The 19365-nt window shown below is 42.7% G+C and overlaps 2 protein-coding genes across 8 annotated transcripts in view; one reads left to right on the forward strand and one right to left on the reverse strand.

Moving 5' to 3' along the window:
• wdr45b (WD repeat domain 45B) overlaps positions 1-4330 on the forward strand; it is a 26502-nt gene extending 22172 nt beyond the window's left edge. The window contains exon 11 of one of the 2 annotated variants that reach the window (XR_009120746.1): positions 3005-4330. The gene's annotated coding sequence lies outside the window, so the exon portion shown is untranslated. Of the gene's footprint in view, positions 1492-3004 lie in introns of those variants that run through there. The other variant, XR_009120745.1, reaches the window with a different exon arrangement.
• Positions 1-19365, reverse strand: part of myocd (myocardin) — a 118139-nt gene that overhangs the window by 9329 nt on the left and 89445 nt on the right. For 5 of the 6 annotated variants that reach the window (XM_058061384.1, XM_058061385.1, XM_058061382.1 and 2 more), the window contains 4 exons: positions 11134-11199; positions 2982-3163; positions 1364-1468; positions 987-1288 (listed from right to left, as the gene is read on the reverse strand). In XM_058061384.1, the coding sequence (XP_057917367.1) occupies positions 987-1288; positions 1364-1468; positions 2982-3163; positions 11134-11199 (655 nt within the window). The remainder of the gene's footprint in view (positions 1-986; positions 1289-1363; positions 1469-2981; positions 3164-11133; positions 11200-19365) is intronic. The other variant, XM_058061388.1, reaches the window with a different exon arrangement.

The raw sequence follows: 19365 nt of genomic DNA on the forward strand, positions 1-19365 counted from the left end.
CGGGCCGCACTAACATTAAACTTTAATATGAAGGCGGGGGCCTCAAACTAGTGTCCTGCGGGCCACATTTGGCCCACAGGCCGCATGTTTGAGACCCCTGGTCAAGAATGTGGCTGAGGAAACGTGAACGTTGGGATGAAAAGTTAACGTTGGGATGAAACATGAACGTTAGGATAAAACGTGAACGTTGGGATGAAACATCAACGTTAGGATAAAACGTGAACATTGGGATAAAACGTGAATATTGGGATGAAACGTGAACGTTGGGATGAAATGTGAAAATTGGGATGAAACGGAACGTTGGGATAAAACGTGAACGTTGGGATGAAACATGAACGTTGGGATGAAAAGTTAACATTGGGATGAAACGTGAACATTGGGATGAAACATGAATATTAGGATAAAATGTGAACATCGGGATAAAACGTGAATATTGGGATGAAACGTGAACGTTGGGATGAAACGTGAAAATTGGGATGAAACGGAACGTTGGGATAAAATGTGAACGTTGGGATGAAACATGAACGTTGGGATGAAAAGTTAACGTTGGGATGAAACGTGAATGTTGGGATGAAACGTGAATGTTGGGATGAAACATAAACGTTAGGATAAAACGTGAACGTTGGGATGAAACATGAACGTTGGGATGAAACGTGAATGTTGGGATGAAACATGAACGTTGGGATAAAACGTGAACGTTGGGATAAAACGTGAATGTTAGGCTGAAACGTGAAAAGTAGGATGAAACGGTGTCCTGCGGGCCACATTTGGCCCACGGGCCGCATGTTTGAGACCCCCTGGTCAAGAATGTGGGAAATGTATTTTTGATTTGTGACACGTGTATTCATTGAAAATCATGGAAAAAAAAATGATATGATGACTGATATTTACATTTGTTTGATGAGAAGCATTTAAAAGGGACAAACATGTAAATACAGTTATGAGTTATGAAAGAATAGCTTGAAACGATGCAAAGTGTAACGTACTTATGCATGTGCGCTGGCGGGTGAGGCTGGTAGGTGAAGGCGGGTTGTCGCTGCTGCGTCTGACCCTGCATGGGTGCGGCGGGCTGCTGCGAGTGCGTATGAGCGTGTTTCTGCTGGCTGAGGATCTGCAGCTGCAGGAAGAGCTGCTGCTGTTGAAGGAGTCGAGCGTAAGCCGAGTCCATCGGCGGGGGCGACTTATCGGCCTTTTGGTCCGGGGGGATGTACTGGTGGTACTTCAGCTTCTTCACTTTGGGTTTCACATCTTTGGGCTTCTTATGGCGGCTCTTGTCTGCCGTCTTGGCCTGTGGTGAAACACGGGAACAGTATTGGTGGCGTACGCGGGTAAATATGACAACGCAGTTTAGCCGTATGCTAACCTTGACAACAGCAGGAACTGGGATTGGGGCAGTGGCCTGGTTGTTGCCGGTTCCACACGGTCCTTCATCCTGGATTTGGTCAGGGGGGTCTCCGCTTGTGCCCTCCTGTTCACATGCAAGCAAATATCTACAATTAAAATATCAGTCTCTAATGCTACTTGAAGTATTTTTTTACTTTTTCCACTGACTCAAATATTTCTAAAAGCTGCAGCTTGCTGTAGTTCACTCTGCCGCCACAGAGGGGCGCAAAAGTCAAGGTTATAATACAGGGTGTCCGTAAAGTCTGGACTAGTGATGTCCATTCCAGACACCCACAAATATGAACACGTTCATGGACACGCATATAAAAATCGACAAAGAAAATAATAAACACAAGTTATTGTCTGATACAGACCTCCCTCCCATACATCACCACAGGATTTGATTCATCGTGTTTCTTCCCACCTTCTTCATTAAGTTTATTTGGCCCCATGGAGGGGTATTTCAGGGGGTAAAATGTGAAAATTGGGATGAAACGGGAACGTTGGGATGAAATGTGAACATTGGGATGAAACGTGAACGTTGGGATGAAACGTGACCGGTAGGATTAAACTTGAACGTTGGGATGAAACGTGAACGTTGGGATGAAACGTGACCGGTAGGATTAAACTTGAATGTTGGGATGAAACGTGAACATTGGGATGAAACGTGAACATTGGGATGAAATGTGAACGTTGGGATGAAACGTGAACATTGGGATGAAACGTGAACATTGGGATGAAACGTGGCCGGTAGGATTAAACTTGAACGTTGGGATGAAACGTGAACGTTGGGATGAAACGTGAACGTTGGGATGAAACATGAATGTTGGGATAAAACGTGAACGTTGGGATAAAACGTGAACGTTGGGACAAAACGTGAACGTTGGGATAAAACGTGAACGTTGGGATGAAACGTCAATGTTGGGATGAAACGTCAACATTGGAATAGAACATGAATGTTGGGATGAAATGTCAACGTTCGGATAAAACATGAATGTTGGGATGAAACGTCAACATTGGGATGAAACAAACTTTGGGATTAAAAGTGAACATCGGGATGAAACGTGAACATTGGTATAAAACATGAAAATGGGTATGAAACGGGAACATTGGGATGAAACGTGAAAATTGGGATAAAATGTGAACATTGGGATGAAACGTGAATGTTGGGATGAAACGTGAATATTGGGATAAAACGTGAACATTGGGATAAAACGTGAATGCTGGGATGAAACGTCAACGTTGGGATGAAGCGTCAACGTTGGGATGAAACGTGAACGGTAGGATGAAACAGAATCATCGTGGGGCGTGTGAAAGCTGAGCCGATTCCCTGAGGTACTCCCAAAGGGATTAACAAAGTATTCTGTCATTTGACCGTATACTTGTATTTAGGGACACCTAAGGATACATGAGCGACAGTTAATATATATTATAATACAATATTATATATAATATATATATATAATATACATTTTCCATGTTTTGTCATGTACAAATACCAGTTGAATGTATTGTTGATAAAATAAATCCACAAGTAGAATGAAAGTATGTACAGTATGTAGTGCGTATTGATAGCAGTATATTTTGTAGTAGCGTACCTGCTGTGTGTTGGCATGTCCAGGTGAGGAAGAGGAGGCTGCGCTGCAGGCGAGGTGTGATGAAGGGCAGGCGGAGCCCTGAGACTCGTCGCTGTGGTTCTGATCTGGAGACAAACTCTCGCTGCTGCTGTCCTCCTCAAAGGCGTACGAGTCCTCCTGCTTGGGGAACTTGCCGTGGTTTACTGCCAAGAGAGGAGGCACGTTAGCGTCTTCGTGACCTCCACACCTCCATCTTCCTCCACACCTCCATTTTCTTCTCCATCATGGAGCTTGACCATCATGTGACCTTCCTGTCGCTGCTTGCCTGCCACAGGTACATTGCACACCTTCATGCACTGTAGTGGAATCTGTCATTGATGCGTTTTGACTTGACTCCAGGGAGACCCTGGACCGTTCATGTCTTACCGTCACCATGACAACCACGATTCTCATCCTAAAAATGAAGTAGTAGCCTCAGACTGGCTGTTGTTAGTAAACCGTGTGACCCCGTGCCTCGCATGTCTCACTGACACTTGCTAGCACCCTCGACATGGACGTGCTCCGCTGCGCCACGTCCTCATTGGCCGGGCTGATTGCAGCCTCTGCTGTGATTGGAGGAGCCGAGAGCGGCTATCTGAGAGGGAGCTGGTGTTGATGCTAGATTGGCTTTTTGTATCCAAACACGTGACGCTAAGGACAGAGACCTGCTTTCAATCATGGCACCCGACTCATGGAACCCCTTGACCTCCGCAAACACACACACACACACACACACACACACACACATACGCACACACACACACTGTTCCTCTGCAGGACACATGCCTCCATATCACTTCCATTCAATCAGAAGTCTCAGTAGCAGACAGAAGTGAAATAAAATAAATAGTCTAGCATTCGTGATCAATGGAGCAGAAACATACAAAGGTCCAATGACATGGACAAACTACTAAACTACTTAACAACTAAACTACAAAACAACTAAACAACAAAACAAACAAACTACCAAATAACTAAACTACCAAATAACTAAACTACCAAATAACTAAACTACTAAACATCTAAACTACTAAACATCTAAACTACTAAACATCTAAACTACTAAACATCTAAACCACTAAAATGCTAAACTACTAAACATCTAAACTACTAAACATCTAAACCACTAAAATGCTAAACTACTAAACATCTAAACTACTAAACAACGAAACTACTAAAATGCTAAACTACTAAACATCTAAACTACTAAACAACAAAACTACTAAAATGCTAAACTACTAAACATCTAAACTACTAAACTACTAAACAACGAAACTACTAAAATGCTAAACTACTAAACTACTAAACATCTAAACTACTAAACAACTAAAATGCTAAACTACTAAACATCTAAACATCTAAACTACTAAACTACTAAACATCTAAACTACTAAACGTCTAAACCACTAAAATGCTAAACTACTAAACATCTAAACTACTAAACAACTAAACAACGAAACTACTAAAATGCTAAACTACTAAACTACTAAACTACTAAACATCTAAACTACTAAACAACTAAACTGCTAAAATGCTAAACTACTAAACATCTAAACTACTAAACTACTAAACATCTAAACTACTAAACATCTAAACCACTAAAATGCTAAACTACTAAACAACTAAACTACTAAAATGCTAAACTACTAAACAACTAAACTACTAAACTACTAAACATCTAAACTACTAAACTACTAAACATCTAAACAACTAAACTACTAAAATGCTAAACTACTAAACATCTAAACAACTAAACTACTAAACTACTAAAATGCCAAACTACTAAACTATTAAAATGCTAAACTACTAAATATCTAAACATCTAAACTCCTAAACTACTAAACAACTAAACTACTAAAATGCTAAATTACTAAACAAGTAAATTACTAAACAAGTAAACTACTAAATTACTAAACAAGTAAACTACTGTCATTGAATGGCATGAAGTCCAACTATTAGACAAGAGGATGTAATTCAATGATTCAATCAACATGAAGATGAAATGAAGGCATTTTGGGGTTGAGGTGTTCCAGACAGACGGACACGTGTCATGTGACTTGGGGGTAAAATGATGAGAAGCAAGGAAGACAATGTTGGAAAATGAGATAAGGGAAAATGTGGTCGGAATAAAGTCGGGAATAAAGTCTTAATTATGAGATGAAAAAGGCTCAGGTTGATGCATCCATTTTCTTGTCTTTGTTCTTGAATTGGAATGATGAGCAGATGTAGGATCAAATCAACTCTGCTTCTGTCTGCTGCTTTTCGGCCATGATGTTCCTAGTTGAGCGTGACAGCTTGGGAGGATGGCGCTGACGGCTGCAGAGACAGCGAGGGGTTAATGGTGCAGGACATCAGCATCTTCGTAGGTGGCTGGCTTGGATGGAGCCGTGCGGCCGTTAAACCAGGACATAGGTCCAAACACACGCGGCGGTAAGCCCGCACACGTGCTCGCTAAGCACTTCTAAAGAAAGAGGGTGGGCCTAAATACAGCTGCTGCTCATCCCGGCGAGGCGCTCGCATCCTTGTTCCGAGGTGGCGTTCACCAGCTGACCGCATCTCGCTTTGCGCAACATGTCGACTGGACGCAAACACAAACCACCAAGCTCCACAGCACAAGCTCCCATAACAGTGTCAGGAATGATATACACACAGCAGACATCTAAGGAGGCGCCACGTGGGGCGTTATGCTCCGAGATGCATTTCCTGGAATTCTACCCTGGAGCTCCTCACACACTTGAACCCCCCCGATAAACAAGGATCCATCCTGGAGCCAAAGAAACAACAACAACCGTGGAAATCAAAGTAGATCAGCTTGGGTTTTACTGTGAATTCCTCATGATCGTCACTCATCACTCATCACTCCTATCCGTGTGGAAGTGGTAAGTTTTTGGCTATTCAATTTTAAAGAAAATAACTTGAAGGCTACCGTTTAGGTCGCTAGCTCTCTAGTTTGCGTCTCTAACACAGGGGTCTCAAACACGCGGCCCGTGAGCCAAATGTGGCCCGCAGGACACTAGTTTGAGGCCCCCGCCTTGATATGAAAGTTTAATGCTAGTGCGGCCCGCGCAAGTTTGATATGGATGCTGTATGGTATCATGTACCCAGACAAAATTATTACGTTTGATTAATGTTCATGTTAAAGGTTAAATAACTGTTAATAGTTATCCTCCCTATCCGTGTGGAAGTGGTAAGTTTTTGGCTATTTAATTTTAAAGGAAATAACTTGAAGGCTACCGTTTAGGTCGCTAGCTCTCTAGTTTGCGTCTCTAACACAGGGGTCTCAAACACGCGGCCCGTGAGCCAAATGTGGCCCCCGCCTTGATATGAAAGTTTACTGTTAGTGTGGCCCGCGCAAGTTTGATATGGATACTGTATGGTATCATGTACCCAGAAAAAATTATTACGTTTGATTAATGTTCATGTTAAAGGTTAAATAACTGTTAATAGTTATCCTCCCTATCCGTGTGGAAGTGGTAAGTTTTTGGCTATTTAAGTTTAAAGGAAATAACTTGAAGGCTACCGTTTAGGTCGCTAGCTCTCTAGTTTGCGTCTCTAACACAGGGGTCTCAAACACGCGGCCCGTGAGCCAAATGTGGCCCGCAGGACACTAGTTTGAGGCCCCCGCCTTGATATGAAAGTTTAATGTTAGTGCGGCCCGCGCAAGTTTGATATGGATGCTGTATGGTATCATGTACCCAGAAAAAATTATTACGTTTCATTAATGTTCATGTTAAAGGTTAAATAACTGTTAATAGTTATCCTCCCTATCCGTGTGGAAGTGGTAAGTTTTTGGCAATTTAATTTTAAAGGAAATAACTTGAAGGCTACAGTTTAGGTCGCTGCTCTCTAGTTTGCGTCTCTAACACAGGGGTCTCAAACACGTGGTTCGCAGGCCAAATGTGGCCCGCAGGACACTAGTTTGAGGCCCCCGCCTTAATATGAAAGTTTAATGTTAGTGCGGCCCGCGCAAGTTTAATATGGATGCTGTATGGTATCATGTACCCAGAAAAAATTATTACGTTTGATTAATGTTCATGTTAAAGGTTAAATAACTGTTAATAGTTATCCTCCCTATCCGTGTGGAAGTGGTAAGTTTTTGACTATTTAAGTTTAAAGGAAATAACTTGAAGGCTACAGTTTAGGTCGCTAGCTCTCTTTGCGTCTCGAACATAGGGGTCTCAAACACACGGCCCGTGGGCCAAATGTGGCCCGCAGGACACTAGTTTGAGGCCCCCGCCTTGATATGAAAGTGTACTGTTAGTGCGGCCCGCGCAAGTTTGATATGGATGCTGTATGGTATCATGTACCCAGAAAAAATTATTACGTTTGATTAATGTTCATGTTAAAGGTTAAATAACTGTTAATAGTTATCCTCCCTATCCGTGTGGAAGTGGTAAGTTTTTGGCTATTTAAGTTTAAAGGAAATAACTTGAAGGCTACCGTTTAGGTCGCTAGCTCTCTAGTTTGCGAGTTAGCAAACTAGTGGCCCCCAGGTAAATTGAGTTTGACACCCCTGCTTTAGACTGGACTGATTAGCAGCATCAAGAAATGATAATAAATATAATAAATGAAGTACGTATCAAGTCCGTATTCAAGTGCCGCGGTTTGAACGGTGGTCGAGCGGTGAGCGGGTGTTGACACAAGCAGTCACAACACAAATGCAACACAAGTCCAGCACAGACCTCAATATCCGTCCATCTACGCTTCCCAGATACGACTCATCAGAAACTGGACTCCAATTCAGTTTGTAATAATCAAACTGTTGAGCTGCGCTCGCCTCAGTTCAAGGTCATTACTCCTGCCAGCGCTACCGAAAGACCTGCGGTCGGCCGGCCGTCCAGGCAGGTTAGCCCCAGACGTGATTATTTGTACTGGACTTAGCCGAGCCAGATTGTTGTAGCTGGAAAGCCCACCTGCTGCAGCCCTTTAATTACAGCCAGTTCATTTATTTGTCTAGTAAGTCCACGTCTGGACGTATTCCGAGTATTTGGACAGAGTATGGCTGACGGAAGATAAGAGCGGAGAAACACCCAAGACGTCGCTACCTTTCCGCAAAGGGGCATCGTTTCTTTTCCCGATATGGACCTCCCTGGACCCCCAGGTGTTAGAGCAGGGGTCTCAAACTCAATTTATCTTAATCTCTCTCTGGTCTAAAGTCTGAACACATCATATACGCACACGTCATTTCATTCATAATTCATCCGTCAATACAAATAAATACTCCATTTCATCATTATTTTTTAATTCTATTTTTAAATGATATACACAACATATATGACCGACTACTATTACTGTTGCTGCCTGCTAACTGATGAAACATAAAGAAGATACATATTTTTCAATAATGGCAAACCATACTGTATGTAATACATAGAAGCCTCATTTCATTCATAATTCACTTAGGATAGAACATAAGAAAAGTCGAATATGAATTTATTTCATATTTATATCAAAATCATAAAAATTGAATATTTTAAAATTTAAAAAAATCTGGAAAAATATATAAATTAGAGTAAAATATATTGAAATTGATAGAACTGAACAAAAAAGAAATTATATATAAAATATAAATAAAAATGGTCAGATATTACAGTCGTCCCTCCTTTACAGCAGTCCATTGGTTCCAGACCCGACAGTGATAAATGAATTTCTGCAATATAGGATTCTATGTATTCTATATGTTAATAAATATGTTAATAAATACAATATTTGATAAAAAACATGCTTATGGTTTTTTAATTTAATGAAAGAACACGCCAATAGTCACTTTTACGCTCCTACTATCCCCGCCTGAGCTAACCAGCTAACCAGTTATCGTCAACATTATTTCATTATCATATTATTTTATTATGGATGGATCGACTGATACATCGACCGGCCAATATATCGGGCCAATTTTTTTGTTCTTTACTTGAATCGGTATCGGGGGGTTCGACGATGTATTTTTCTGTGTTTACATTTCAATTAATATTTGTTTCAACTTGAGACCTGTAATATTTGTTATCATTTTTTCATGTAAATTGAGGGAGCAAAAGCAGTATGGGCTGCAAAATCGGCCATTGGATAAGTGTGATGGAAAAAAAACGGTATCGACCCGAAAAAAACCATATCCGTTCATCCCTAATCAGAAGCCAGAAATGTACCACTTCCACATGGAATGGGAGGATCACTTTATTTTCATCATGTTGGTCACGCTATGGCGGACCTGTTTGGCTTCGGGAAGAAAATGGGGACGGGGAAATTGGGCATGAATGAGAAACGGTCATGTGTCCAAATGACGTGAACCATTTTGTATGGATGAGCAACGTACGCCATGAAGCTCCACCGTCTTCAAGAACAAAGTTGTCACGTTGAAAAGCCATTTGCTGCCCGCATCAACGGTGACATCACGGCGTGTTTATAACTCTCCTGCTATCCTAAACACCTCTGCTGTCTCTGCCTGGCCTGATTTAATACAACAATGTTTACACGCCGGGACCGAGCTGTTGTACAATGGCAAGGACCAGCACGCAGAGGCGGAGCCTAACATGACCCAGCGACTTTGAAGCCGTCTTTCACCGTTTCAAAACATTCTGCAAAACACATGACACACTTGAAAGCTAACGTTTGGACTGGATTTGTCAAACGTAAACGTATGGCGCATTAAGTGGGAATGATTCCGTTTGTGTTTCTATCCCAAACAAGATGAAACAGTGGTTGAAACCAAGTGTGGATGAGGGGGGTGAGGGATGCCAGTACCACCAAAACCTAACCTAAAAGAACCACCGACACATAACGCTGATAGAACGGAACCAAAACCACCCATGCTGGTACCCAGAAAACAACATCCATCCAACTGTTGAGGGCACATTAGGGGAACATTGAGGGAACCTATGATAGAACCTTCACGCAACCTTCAGAAAACCCTCCTACTGCAAGCAAGGGCCAACTGACACATGCTCAAAACCAAAGCAAAAGCTTCAAATATGAAGATTGCATATTATAGGGGCACAGGGAAAAGTGGGAATTTATGGAATGGGACACATTTTTGATGCTGGAATGGTTTGGGTGGATTAAAATGTGGAAAGCGTTCATTTCAAGGACTGAGATGATGCAGCTGTCCGTCAGTCCATTCATCCATCCAACCATCCATCCATCATGACATGTGCTACCCAAGTGAGGATGAACATGGATGGATGGATGGATGGGTAGATGGTGGTTGGATGGATGGGTGGATGGATGCATGGGTGGATGAATGGATGGATGCATGGGTGGATAGATGGATGGATGGGTGGGTGGGTGGTGGTGGGTGGATGGATAGATGAATGGATGCATGCATGCATGCATGCATGGATGGATTGAAGGATGGATGGATGGATGGATGGATGCATGGGTGGATGGATGGATGCATGGGTGGATGGATGAATGGATGGATGGATGGATGGATGGATGGATGGATGGATGGGTGGGTGGATGGGTGGGTGGATGGGTGGGTGGATGGATGGGTGGGTGGATGGATGCATGGGTGGATGGATGGATGGATGGATGCATGGGTGGATGAATGGATGGATGGATGGATGGATGGATGGATGGGTGGGTGGATGGATGGATAGATGGATGGATGCATGGGTGGATGGATGCATGGATGGGTGGATGGATGTATGCATGAGTGGGTGGATGGATGGATGCATGGGTGGATGGATGGATGAATGGATGGATACATAGATGGATGCATGGATGGATGGATAGATGGATGGATGCATGGATGGATGGATGGGTGGGTGGATGGATGGATGCATGGATGGATGCATGGGTGGACGGATGCATGGATGGATGGATGGCTAGATGGATGGATGGATGGATGGATGGATGGGTGGATGGGTGGATGGATGGATGCATGCATGGATGGACGGATGGATGGACCGACGGATTTCACTGGATGATACCTGAACAGACTTGGTTTTCAAACCGCCTTATTTCCACTGACTCTTCCTTCTCTGCAGGCTTCAGCATCTTAGGGAGGTCTTGGACATTGTCCTCTCCTGAAATGTCCTCAACATCTCACAACATCATTTCAATTCAAGCTAGGAACAATGTGTGTGTGTGTGTGTGTGTGTGTGTGTGCTGCAGCTCCAAGTTGGAGGTTGTTACTCACGAGGCATGATGCCTTGGTCTGCCAGCTGCTCTCGTGTCCTCCTCTGCTGAAGTCTTAACTGTAGCACTACGTGGGGGGTGGGCAGACAGACAGCGAAGATGAGGGGCCAGAAGGTGAACAAAAGGAAGGATAGATGGAAAGAAAGGGACAGTAAAAACAAACATCAGGAAGTAGCAGAGAGCATCATTGTGGTACACGGACAGAAGAATCGTGGCTGAGAGGGAACGTGTACGGTACACGCGTACGTACGTACAATGGACACGCTTGCCAAAATGGGGAAAAACCCAAAGCAGTTTGGTCACAAATATTTCTGCGAGCAGGATGTCGGCAGTGATAAACATGCTCCTGCCTTTAAACACATCTGCTGTGTGTGTGTGTGTGTGTGTGTGTGTGTGGTCCTCAGGGTGTGTTTGTGTGGGTACAGTGAAGGAGGGAGTGTGAGGTCAGAAACATCAAGACTCCCCCAGGTCTGCCTTCCATTGTCTTGCTGAGGGTCTTCACTCCAATGGCTGGAATGGTGTCTGCTCCTACTACTCATCATCTGCTTCTAGCGGTCCACTCATTCAAACCCAGCCATTTGTCCAAACACCTCTCATCATTCACCCAAATCCTATAAATCTAATCCTATAACCCTAACCCTACTCTAATCCTATAACTCTAATCCTATAACCCTAATCCTATAACCCTAACCCTTTTACCCTAATCCTATACCCTAACCCTAACCTTAACCTTAACCCTAGCCCCCTTCCGGCGGGGACAGGAAGTCGGAAGTAGTCCCAAACGAAAGCCCGTGCCAACTTATGGGGGGGGGGGGGTCGGCCTCGGGAAAAACGCCCTAGGACGTACCGTTCTCGAGTTATTCGCTTATGATAGCAGCTATCAAGACCTCCTTCACCCCATACCCTAACCCCTAACCCTAACCCCTTAACCTCATCCTATAACCCTAATCCTATAACCCTAACCTTATAACCCTAATCCTACAACCCCAATCCTTTAGCCCTAATCCTATAACCCTAACCCTTTTACCCTAATCCTATAACCCGAACCTTTACCCTAATCCTAACCGTATAACCCTAATCCTTTAACCCTAATCCTTTAACCCTAATCCTAACACTAACCCTTTAACCCTAACCCTTTAACCCCAATCCTATAACCCTAATCCTATAACCCTAATCCTATAACCCTTTAACCCTAATCCTAACACTAACCCTTTAACCCTAACCCTTTAACCCCAATCCTATAACCCTAATCCTATAACCCTAATCCTATAACCCTTTAACCCTAATCCTATAACCCTAACCCTATAACTAATCCGATAACTCTAACCCTTTAACCGTAATCCTATAACACTCATTCCATAACCAAATAACCTAAACCTATAATCCTAATCCTATAACCATATAACCTAATCCTATAATTCTAATCCTACAACCCTAATCATATAACTCTAATCCTACAACTCTACCCCTTTAACCCTAATCCTACAACTCTAACCCTTTAACCCTAACCCTATAACCCTTATTCCATAACGCTATAACCCTAAACCTATAATCTAATCTAATTCTGTAACCATATAACCTAATCCTATAACACTAATCCTATAACCCTAACTCTATAACCCTATAACCCTAATCCTATAATCCTATAACACTAATCCTATAATCCTAATCCTATCATCCTATAACCCTATAATCCTATCCCTGGACCCCATCCCTAAACCCTAAACCAGGGATGTCCAAACATAGTAAAAATGTCGAATGGTTTCCCTTTTCTTCTTGAACATTCCACCTCTCTGCTACTGAAATGATATTCTTTTAAAGGCAACCTGTTGTTTCCACCCTTTGTATTGAGTGCTCCTATAGAGGAGCTTCACACAATAACCCGCCTTCCACTGGGCCAGCTCATCACTAGGCCATGGTTATGCAACATGAGGCGCTCGTCACGTAGAGGATGCCGTTGTGGAATAGAAGACAAAGCGGAACGCACCGTGGTCAAGCAGGTGTTTTCAGTCTACAAGCCTCCACATCATCTAGGATGGAAATGCTTGTTCTCCAAGATGATAACTCTTTGTGAGAAGCACACCAGCTGCCACAAGTTCTCCCATCCAGGTGGCGTCATCACGTCACATATCATTTCCGCCATACCAACGCTTGGTCTCTTAAAACACACGTGCAGATTTTCCTGACAATAAAGCCTGTCCAAATGCGACGGCGTGTTTACAAGATGTCAGATTTATGAGTTAAATAAGTCGTCTCTGGTGAAGTGCTAACGACTACACATGACGGCACCGTGCTGATGTTGCACTCCGAAGGTGGCGAAGAACAAGAGCTCAATTCCACACTTCATCTTCACTTGCTAATGAGACGGGGGCAGCTTTGTGACACGAAGAGGAAGATGGAGTATCCTAACTTCCTCATTTCCACCACGGACGAGAAAACACGGGACAAGGACAAGGGGGATACATATATACGTATATAGGTGTATATATAAGTATATATATATAGGTGTATATATACACTACCGCTCAAAAATTTGGGAACTTCTTCTAAATTTCTTTGTTTTCCAAAGAAAAACACATTTTCATGCATTTCTCAAACAATGAAAATGAATCAAGGGCTGCACAGTGGTTGAGTGGTTAGCACACAGACCTCACAGCCAGGGTTCAATTCCACCCTCGGCCATCTCTGAGTGGAGTTTGCATGTTCTCCCCGTGCATGTGTGGCTTTTCTCCAGGTACTCCGGTTTCCTCCCACATTCCAAAAACATGCTAGGTTAATTGGTGACTCCAAATTGTCCATAGGTATGAATGTGAGTGTGAATGGTTGTTTGTCGATATGTGCCCTGTGATTGGCTGGCCACCAGTCCAGGGTGTAGACAGCTGGGATAGGCTCTAGCATCCCCTGCGACCCTCGTGAGGAAAAGCGGTAGAAAATGAATGAATGAAAATGAATCAGATGGTTTTCAAAGAACGATCTACATTTTTGCATGGAGGCCTACTATCAACAACTGGTATGGCTGCTAATCCAAGTTCATCATTTTATAAGGCTAATAGATGATTAGAAAACCCATCTAAAAATCCAAACTAAAACTAAAATCTCTTACCATGCTGTTAACTACTCCCTTCAGAGAGCAGCACAAACTGGGTCTAACAAGGACAGAAAAACGCTACACAACTATGCAAGAAGACAAATATGTGAGAGTGTGTAGTTTAAGACAAAGACGCCTCACAGGTCGTCACCTGGCAGCTGCACTAAATAGTAGCCGTCAATCACCAGTGTCAGTATCAGTAGTGAGGCGTTCACTTCAGGATGCTGGACTTCATGGCAGGATTGCCAAGAAAAAGCCATATCTCAGATTGGCCAATAAAATGTCCAAGTGATCCCAAAATTTTGAGCGGTAGTATATATATTATATATATATATATATATATGTCTTTGTGTGTGTGTTTATAGTTGAATTTCTAGATGTATATAAAGGTGTATATAGGTTAAATAATGATGTAATAATGTAATATTATGACTTTATTCTCCTAATATTTGCAGGTTCTTCCATATGTTCTTCTAGAAGGTCACCCCTGTTCTGGTGCTTTCTGAGAAACAGAAAGAGAAGCGACTGCAACAGCCAACATTGAAACGGGAATTGGCCTTTTCCCACCTCCAGTGACTTTGGTCTGTTTGGGATGGAATCTACCCAGCAACTCCAGTGGAAACACCGTACAACATCCATTCCAGGATGTTTTTGACACACGCTGTGACGTAATCTCAGTCAGCTCTCCATGGTGCTAATCTAATATCAACACACATGCTGACGTGAGATCTTCATCCTTTCTTTAAAAGTCAACCAGGCAGCAACAATTATTATTATTATGTTGGAGCCTATCCCAGCTGTCTTCGGGCAAGAGGCGGGGTACACCCTGGACTGGTGGCCAGCCAATCACAGGGCACATATAGACAAACAACCATTCACACTCACATTCATACCTATGGACAATTTGGAGTCGCCAATGAAGCTAACATGTTTTTGGGATGGGGGAGGAAACAGGGAGCATGCATGGGGAGAACGTGCAAACTCCACACAGAGATGGCCAAGTGGAGAATCCAACCCAGGGCTTCCCGTCTCCTGCAATTTGGGAATAAACTAAACCACAACAAAAAAACCATCATGCTACTATCTGTTACCACGGCAGACTGAGGGACAATAGCGGCATTTGCGGCATTGAACTCATTCAATTCTCTCGTCCGGCGTCAGCTGGGATAGGCTCCAGCATACCCCTATGACCCTCATGAGCATAAGCGGCATAGAAATTTGGAGCGGGCAAGTGCCACCAAGACTGTTACTGTAAATGATTATAAAAGGCAATTAAAGGTATTAGACAGGGAATGAACTTAAACCAAAACAAACAACAATTTAAATGATGAAATCTAATGAGGGGAATTGATTTAAACCAAGCAAGCCTCAGTAATCACATAGCTACGTTTCAGGAATCTACACAACTGTTGCACAACACAAATGCTACATTTGTGTCCCATTCAAATCAACCTTTATTTACAAATACAACACAATTAGCTGTTTACATATTCATATTTGGAAGTGAACTACATGTGTGCATATGTGTGTGCACGTGTGTATGCCTTCAAATGTCTTTACAACATGCGACCTTCTGCACGCTAACCCTCCATCCATGCTCACCCACTTCCTCCTTCCTGTGTTTTCATGGTCACGTGATCTCTGCCGTCAAAAACTGCCATCTAGTGGCCGTTTTTATGGTTTCAAATTACTCTGAAGATAAAAGCTAAGAGGTTGTTGGGTGGATATCAGCGTACAAATACGTCTTTGGTATCCGAGGAGTTCAAGACACCAGCACAAACACAAACGTGTACTACCTTTTAGCATCATTTTCCCTTGTAGCTATTAATACATACAAATATATTGATCCCGGTTAATCATGATTAATTGATTGGAAAGTGATGGATAAAGATGGTAAGTCATTTGGCCATTCTCCTTATTGAAAGTTAACAAAGTTATCTACTTCCAAGCACTCATTTCACTTCCTACACAGTCGGAATCACAATCAGAATCACAATTGGACTGAATCACAATGCCCTTTACTGTCATTTTACATAGAGTACAATGAAATAGCAGCTACCCCATTTTTAGTGCAAGACAATGAAACAATACAAAATATCAAATGTATGCTAGCATACAAAGGCCATGGCTGTCAGTCAATGATGAATGAAAAATTATTGACATTATTGACATTATTGTCATCCCTTTATTAGCATGCTTAATTGGCTCCTAGATGGCTCCTAGTTAGCTCCTACTTAGCTCCTAGTTAGCTCCTAGATGGCTCCTAGTTAGCTCTCAGTTAGCTCCTAGTTATCTCCTACTTAGCTCCGAGTTGGCTCCTACCTAGTTGTCTACTAGTTGTCTCCTAGTTGTCTACTAGTTGACTCCTAGTTGTCTCCTACCTAGTTGTCTCCTAGTTGACTCCTAGTTGTCTCCTACCTAGTTGTCTCCTACCTAGTTGTCTCCTAGATGGTTCCTATGTGGCTCCTAGTTGTCTCCTAGCTAGTTGGCTCCTAGTTGTCTACTAGTTGACTCCTAGTTGTCTCCTAGTTGTCTCCTACCTAGTTGTCTCCTAGTTGTCTCCTAGTTGTCTCCTAGATGGCTCCTAGTTGTCAACTAGTTGTCTCCTAGTTGACTCCTTGTTGTCTACTAGTTGTCTCCTACCTAGTTGTCTCCTCGTTGTCTCCTAGTTGTCTCCTCGTTGTCTCCTAGTTGGCTCCTACCTAGTCTCCTAGTTGGCTCCTACCTAGTCTCCTAGTTGGCTCCTAGTTGTCTACTAATTGACTCCTAGTTGTCTCCTACCTAGTTGTCTCCTACCTAGTTGTCTCCTAGTTGTCTCCTAGTTGTCTCCTACCTAGTTGTCTCCTACCTAGTTGTCTCCTAGTTGTCTCCTAGTTGTCTCCTACCTAGTTGTCTCCTACCTAGTTGTCTCCTACCTAGTTGTCTCCTAGTTGTCTCCTAGTTGTCTCCTAGATGGCTCCTTGTTGTCAACTAGTTGTCTCCTAGTTGTATCCTAGTTGACTCCTGGTTGGCTCCTAGTTGGCTTCTAGTTGGCTCCTAGTTGACTCCTCATTGTCTCCTAGTTGGCTCCTAGTTGGCTCCTAGTTGTCTCCTAGTCGACTCCTAGTTGTCTCCTAGTCGACTCCTAGTTGTCTCCTAGTCGACTCCTAGTTGTCTCCTAGTCGACTCCTAGTTGTCTCTAGCTGACTCCTAGTCGACTCCTAGTTGTCTCTAGTTGACTCCTAGTTGTCTCCTAGTTGTCTCCTAGTTGGCGAGGTGGCAGCAATGCTACACAGATGAGACATCCATCCTGATCACATGACCTAAATAGTGAAAAATGGCCGATACTGAGAGGGAGGTCTTTATAAAAATGGCTGGGATTGAACGAGTTCCAATATTTCTGCAAGCAACGACTAGACTGATGAGGCCAATGTGAATGTGGTGTAAAGCATGTACGGTATGTCGTACTGATGGACGTTACAATGACTCCTGATTGGACCAAATCAACATGAATGTGGCTTCAGGTGGACAAAGACTTTTGAAAAGAACATTTCCAACCACACTATGTAGCTTTCAAGTGTGAAAAGGCCTTGTGGAAAACATCCGTGTTGGTGTGGACATGACCTACATCCCAGCCTCTGGTGCTCCCCTGAGCACCGGGGGTCATTTCCCACCCTGCCGGTCTACTCTAAACAACTCCGGAGGAAGAGCCCCATTTGTGTGCCATTAGAGCTCATTGAAACGAGAGACGCTAGGAAAGGTAAGACTGCTTTGGACGTCCTATCTCTGCTTCCATCAGTTACACTTTCCTCAGGGAGGGGGCAGTGTTGGTCAGAAATACACACAAATGCGCAATGAAGTCATTGCACAAACACAGAAACACAGAAACACAGCTCCCAATGATTTCATAGTGGGGTGTTTGTGTGAGTGATGGAGAACACACAGATGGATCTTTATGAGGTGTGGATCTAAGTTGGTGACTCTTCTGTGTTACAGGTGACAAATGGCATCAGAAGTCACATAAAAGTCAAGTCAAATTTGTTGGAAGAAAAATGACTCCCAGTTTTTACTACTTTCCTGATGCTGCGGGAGGCTCCAGTATACCCTAGTGAGGATAAGCGGCATAGAAAATGGATGTATGGTCAGGCGACCATCCGTCCCAGCATGCGTTGAGCGACCACCTCAGGTAATAAACACAGAATTTATTACTTTATCCAAATCCCGTTCTCTAGTAGTGTTGACTAGTTGGAACTAGTAGAGACAAAATGCTACCTCCGTTTTCTTGTTAAATTCTATTTATTAGGATGTGTCTCCCGGGCCTGACTTTGGACACCCCTGACATATACACAAATACGTATATACCCCAAAAACATCTAGCACTGCTGTGTGTTAAAGGGAATTCAACTCAGACCAGGTACACACACACACACACACAGCAGTAAAAAAAAGTCATTAGGTTATGTTAAAAATGATATAATAAGTGATGATATAATAAGTCAAAATATGATGGGAATAAAGCCCTGATGATGAGAATTACATTTAGGAAAAGCAACGTTTAAAAAAAATGGAGAACAACAGAATAACAAGAATAAAGGGAAAAAATCGTCATTTTACAGGAATAAATCTTCTTTCTTAGAAGTTGTAATATTGTGTAAAACAAATAAAAGCACAAATAAAGTTGATTATTTTTGTAAAAATAGTTGTTATAGTTGTAAAACATGTTATAAAAGTAATAAAACTAATAAGTTTTAGGGAATAAAAGTATTAGGGAATAAAGTCCTAATTATGTAACAGAAGAAATGTTAACTATTTGGGAACAGAAGCAAAAATAGGACAAATAAACATTCTTTTAAAGTGGTCACATGATGACAAGAAAGACACAAGATGACAGGAATAAAGGGAAAATAGTATGAGACTAAAGACCAGGTACACACACACACACACACACACACACACACACACACACACCAGTAGAAGTCCACCATTAGCTTCCAATTGGAGCTCATGAAGATAACCTTCCACCTCGCAGCAGCATATCATCTCCCTTATCAGCGGCCTTCCAAACCTTCCAGTGTCAAACGTGCTCGCCTTCCCAACAAGTGCAGCAACCTGCCTGAGAAGATGCTACCGAAGGTGGACCACAATGGTTCTACAGGAGGCTTTGCA

This window comes from Doryrhamphus excisus, chromosome 22 (assembly GCF_030265055.1).
Source record: "Doryrhamphus excisus isolate RoL2022-K1 chromosome 22, RoL_Dexc_1.0, whole genome shotgun sequence".
Lineage (NCBI taxonomy): Eukaryota > Metazoa > Chordata > Actinopteri > Syngnathiformes > Syngnathidae > Doryrhamphus > Doryrhamphus excisus.